This window comes from Trichechus manatus, unplaced genomic scaffold, assembly GCF_000243295.1.
Source record: "Trichechus manatus latirostris isolate Lorelei unplaced genomic scaffold, TriManLat1.0 scaffold00149, whole genome shotgun sequence".
Taxonomy (NCBI): domain Eukaryota; kingdom Metazoa; phylum Chordata; class Mammalia; order Sirenia; family Trichechidae; genus Trichechus; species Trichechus manatus.
Window position 1 is genome coordinate 6,965,742 of NW_004444085.1, and position 6,000 is coordinate 6,971,741.

The window sequence follows — 6,000 nt, forward strand, 5'->3', positions numbered from 1 at the left end:
GCCACAAACAGTAGGACCTTTAATATATTTAGGATGCCATAGTCTTCTCTTATGTTTGGGGAAAAAAATGAAAAAAACTGTTTATGAATCTTTATGAAATTCCCGATCAAAACACCTAGCAGAAGGACTCAATTTTGTAATAAAAAACAAACATAACATTTGAAATGGTCTCATAAATAGAATGTTACATTTTTAGTTATAGGACTATACAGCAAAATTATGGAGAAATTTAAGTAAAGTCTTCTTTTCCCCATTTCAGCTTTGATTTTAGTGTTTCACTACCAGAAGTGCAAAGGAGAACATTAGACGTAGCAGTAAAGAACAGTGGTGGTTTCTTGTCCAAAGACAAAGGGCTTCTTGGCAAAGTAAGTTTTAAAAAATCGTTGATCAGTTCCTATACTTTGTAAAACTGAAACACTTACCAAAAGTGCAGGTTTTTTAGACTATACTTATGTAAGTGGAAAGGGGTGAACTTACTCTGTGGTTAGTGCTTACCTGCAAAATAGTGGACTGTGAAAACTGTTTATCAACTAATATATCGGTACATTTTGAAGGTATTTCCATTCTTTTTACATATTCATATTATTGACTTTTTGGTCATATTAATACATGAACTTCTAGCTGAAGGAACACGTTGATTTAATGTTCTTTTTCCTAACAATTAGCTTTATTTCTCTGAATTTTCTTCGTCTTTGTCCATATTCACATTTAATTTTTGGATAAAATTATATATTCTTTAGTAATGTATATAAGGGGCCCTGGTGGTGCAGTGCTTAAGCGTTGGCTGCTAACCAAAAGGTCAGCAGTTCGAATCTGCCAGCCACTTCTTGGAAACCCTATGGGGCAGTTCTACTCTATCCTATAGGGTTAAGTTAGGGAAGGTGAATTTTGAATTATAAATATCATTTTTGTCAGTAATATCACAAGTACAGATAATCCAAAATTAGCTATGTTGTCATTAATGGTATATTAGTCAGTATCACTATAAATTAATCTCCATGGAGATTTCATAATAATTTAAATACTATTGGATATGGGAAGGGTCTCTTAGATATAAATAACCATATTGTTTATAAGTGAATCATAAGGGTAGAAAAGATATTGAAGAAAATTAGAGCCTCAGCATAAAGGAGAGTTTCGTATTGCTAGATTAAGACAAAAGATTAAAGAGATTGGAAGTAGTGAAAGATCCAAAAGGAATTACTTCAACCTACTGTAACAAACTATTAAATCTGTTTTTTAACCGACAGGTATTGGTTGCTCTAGCCTCTGAAGAACTTGCCAAAGGCTGGACCCAGTGGTAAGTACAGCTAACACAAACCAACCAACCAATAAGTAGAAAACCTCATAGATTTATTTAAAAACACGTTTTCCACCATTAACCGTATGTCTGTTGTAATCTTCATATGCTTTCTCAGGTATGATCTAACTGAAGATGGCACACGACTGCGCACAGTAACATAGATCATTCTTGGACATGAAGAATTTTTCCTTGTTGTATTTATCCCATCTTTGTATACTTTGAATGCATCACTCTCACAGATGTACCGATATTATTTTTATAATTTCATGTATTTAGTTATTACATACCTTAAAAGTTTTATAAATCATATGTTGACATTTTAGGCAGATATGGCCGATATTATTGTTAAATTTTGTATGTTTAGTTTATTCTAATATTTCACCAGTCATTGCAATGTACAGTAAGGTAGTAGTTAATTATGGTGTTATGTAAAACTGTACACCAGTGGTATCTACTAGAAAGTGGATATATGTGTATGCTTTATTATTGCCTTGTTCTGTATATCACTGAGGTACACTGTGCCATGTAAATAGACTCTATTTTTTATAATGTCTACATGCTGGTTTGAATTCAGAAGAAGACTGATCAAGGAAATGCATATTTTCTGCTAAATCACATGAAATTCTTGTGACAAATAATCATTTTTGTCTTTGCAGCAAAAAGTTCTCAGTGCTCTATTTTGTGCTGTTTCTTTTTAAAAAGAAAAACTGAAAGATTATTAAATATTAGCATATTTCTTGCCCATTACAGCTGATGAAAGAAAGTATTCAAAATGTTAACATTTTCATAATATAAAGATGTATTATCAAAAAGTCAGTTGAAGGGCTTATAAGGAAAAATGTTTTATAACTGAGTAATATAAAATATTAAGAGAATTGTCATAGTTTATAAGTCATGGTATACTAATCTAAAATTTCTTACCTATAAATGAAATGTTTTATGTTTATTTTTAATTGCTTGGAGCCCTGGTCAAACATAGTGGTTAAAGCTACTGCTGCTAAGCAAAGAGCTGGCAGTTCAAATCCACCAGCTGCTTCTTGGAAACTCTATGGGGCAGTTCTACTCTGCCCTATAGGGCTGCTATGAGTTGGAATCAACTCAACAACGATTTCTTTGGTTTTTAATAGCTGATTGTAACTTATTCATGAAATGATACACAGATACAACAAATTGTACTTTTCCTAAAATACAATGCAGAGCAGACTTTCAATGTTAGCAATTAGGATGTTGTAAAGTAGTCAGTCATGAGCTTTGTTTATCTTTAGTGTTTTCCCAGCCTGTAAAACAAGGAAGGCACACATTGTCGTTACAAAAGTTGCAAGATAGATTGGGTTGGGTAAATGGAATATTGAGTTAACTGATAGTTTTTCTATTCATTAGTTAATGTGAGAAGAGCTTGGTTTTACATCATCCATAAGGAATGAAAGAGCCCTGGTGGTGCAGTGGTTAAGAGCTCAGCTGCTAACCGAAAGGTTGGTGGTTTGAACCCACCAGCTGCTCTGTGGGAAAAAGATGTGGCTGGGAGTCCGCTTCCATAAAGATTACAGCCTTGGAAACCCTTTGGGGCAGTTCTACTCTGTCCTGTAGGGTTTGGAATTGACTCAACAGTAGTGGGTTTGGTTTTGGGTTTTTATGGGGCGTGATGAGCTGGAACACTGTTTGATTCTGCTGATACTCATAGGCTACCACCAGGACCAAAGGGTTTCAAGACAGCTGCCAACACAAGCAGCCATTAGTTTAAAATAACAATTTCCTGGGTTTTCTTATCTTATGCCATGACTGACCTTAATATTGGGATATTGCTATATAATTTTTATTTTGGAATTTTTTTTTTCTTTTTAGATTATTAAAAGCATGTTTTATATACTTAAGAGTCCCAAAAACCTCTTGTAAGGTGAGGCTATATAGCAGTCTCATAAGCTATGCATGCCTAAAACAAAGTATGCACACATACAGAGAGATTTTTAAATATATCTTCTAAGCTGTGTGGTGAAAATGGCTTTCCTAGCCATGAGAACATTTTTAAACTATGTATAAATATGTTGGGGAAAATATAGCTTTGTAATTGAAATTGGTGGTCTTACCTTAATTGGTTTCATGAAACTAAACAACTTCTGGATAGATTACATGACCAAACATACCAAAGTGCCTGTGATGAGCAGAGATTGTTATTTCTTCTCAGATTGTTTTTACACACACTGGCCTTGCAGTGAGTTTTCATTTGTTTTAACTTCGAACCATGAGATTACTTATAATGGAGTCTGTAACTTCACAACATATTTCATGTAATCATAAAGACTACTATAATCTCATTATTTACTATTTAATGAAACTTCATCTAAAGCCTCATTATAAACCAATTCCATTGTTAGTATATAGAGTTGATTCTTCTGGGAGGAAGTTTATATATATGTTGATACACACATATGAACATATGTAAACACAAAATATTTAACAATGGTATTTTAGTAGTATGAGAAAGATAAACAATAACATTAAATCTAATTGCCTACCCATGGTATTAGAGTATTTGAAGATTTTTTTTTTTTTAATTAGGTCTCTTGAAGGGCTTCTGGCATAATCTGTAAAAGAGAAGAAAAACTCAGTCATTTTTACTAGCATCCTAAACATGTGGGTTTTGTAGTCACATGCTTAATCTATTCAGTCTATTCAACATAGACCATCCTTGAACATATTTTACTTAATGGAATGCTTTATTTAAGCAGTTAGGCGAAGTCGATAGAATTAAAGGTACAAAACACAAAGGAACCCAGTTTAGCAGCACAATGGGTCGCCCTTTGATGCCAGAAGCTTCATTTCAGTCACTGTCAGTCCAGTTGTGGGAGAGTTATCACCAAGGAGTTTGGATACCAAGTCCACACCTGCAGGTTATGAGCCTTCTTGTAGCTGCCTCCGTTCTCTTTAAAAGGAAAGAAAGAAAGAAAAAGGCAAAATATGACACTAACGTACCTCCCAGATTATGGTTAAGTCTTTTGTGGCAAGATTAGAATTAAAAGGGAAGCTTTTAATTATATTACAAGGGTGAAAGGTTACAGAATGACCAATCAAGGCCATTCCTAGAATCCTGATAATGATGAAAACTCTGAGTTGTTCTCAAAACGTTCATTCTTAGTTTATAATGATTGGTTGATCTAAGAAAAGGGAACTTTAACCTCTCTACTTTTAAGGCAAACCAATGAAGGGAAAGCATCTTAAGTGAGTCCTAAAGTGCAGTTTTGGTTAGCATGTACATGTGGATTGCTTATCCTGTGCCTTAAAGTATGGAAATACGGAAGTGTTGTTTTCAAGTTTCAGATTTAAAACATAAGAAGCCTTGTAGCTGTATTTACCACAGTTTATAATCTGTACTATGAGAATTCCTTTCACTGACTTTCATCATCAAGAAGGTCAGCCCTTCTTTTTCAGGAACTTAAGCCAAATACAAATTAGTGTGTAAACAACTTTGCATTTATATTGTAGTCAATATTTTAATTCCAATTCTAGCTTTGTCCTCTCTGCAGGTGGAAAAAGCAGAGGGATTTATTATTATTATTATTATTATTATTATTATAGACTGCCTTTTTGCTCAACTAATTTTACATGACAGTGCATGTATTTATTCAATAAAACTTTTCTGTTAGCTCACTTGTGATTTGCTTTTCCTTTATATTTTGAAATGAATTTTTTAGTGTGGGAGGGACCAGATGACTTGAAAGTAGATATAGTGTGCTATTTGCATTTGCTATTTTTGAGTTCTTTCATTTTCAGAGCAACTACATGGGATTATTTGGTATTACTCCTTTTGTTATCTTAATTTGACTCTTCCCTGCCTAGCTTAAACTCTAGGTTTTGAAAACGGCTCTCGTGAGAATAAGCATAGTAGAAATAGTAGTCTTTTAATATGCTTTATAACCAGAGCACTGAAAAGTAATGAACCTGAAGCTGCTGAGACTGTCTGGATGTTTGAACAAATTAAGGGAGGAATACTAGAGATATTCATTACTGTTTAAATTCATTACAGAATTTTTGGAATTGGAATTGGCAGTATATGAATACTTTGTAGTCTTTTCCTTAGCCTCTCAGCATTTAACATAGTTTACATCCTTTATCATTGTTTAAATGCCATCTTTCCTTGGCCTCTAATGCCTTGCTATCTGAATTTTCCTTCTACATTTTGCTGATAATTACTCAAGCTCTTTTACTGTCTTCTCTAACCAGACTACTGGAATAGCACAGGGTTTGGTTCTGGTCCGTTTTTTTAGTTTATTTTCTATAGTCTTTTTAATACCATTGATATTCCATCATTCCAAATTTATATCTGCAGTGCAGATTTTCCTTCTGAGGTCAAGACCAGCTTATCCAGCTGCTTCCTCATCAGCTGCTTCCACTGGGATATTTCATAGTGCTCCCGCTGTCTAGGTGCTTGAGCTGAAGACCTAGACACCGTCCTTGATCTGTCACTCTCCATCACTCCACATATGCAAATACCAAGACCTTTCATTCTAGCTGGAGGCTATATCCATTTCAACTGCTATCTCTGTAGTCCAAGTCACCATCATTTCCTGCCTAACACAGTAGACTCCAAAATTTCAAGCCTTAAACCTCCCCCAACTATGCATTCTCCACAAATCTGAACAAAACACAAATCTGAACTCATCACTCTAGTGCTTTCAGCTGCTCTTAGGATAAAGACCAAA

General features: G+C 34.3%; 1 protein-coding gene across 8 annotated transcripts in view; it reads left to right on the forward strand.

Moving 5' to 3' along the window:
• Nucleotides 1-5,302, forward strand: part of ESYT2 (extended synaptotagmin 2) — a 207,106-nt gene extending 201,804 nt beyond the window's left edge. For 4 of the 8 annotated variants that reach the window (XM_023740178.1, XM_004385890.3, XM_023740179.1 and 1 more), the window contains 3 exons: nt 260-365; nt 1,251-1,300; nt 1,419-5,301. In XM_023740178.1, coding sequence (XP_023595946.1) covers nt 260-365; nt 1,251-1,300; nt 1,419-1,464 — 202 coding nt within the window. In that variant the 3' untranslated portion in view covers nt 1,465-5,301. Of the gene's footprint in view, nt 1-259; nt 366-1,250; nt 1,301-1,418 lie in introns of all 8 variants that reach the window. The other 4 variants (XM_023740181.1, XM_023740180.1, XM_023740184.1 and 1 more) reach the window with 2 other exon arrangements.
• The last annotated feature ends 698 nt before the right edge of the window (nt 5,303-6,000 follow it).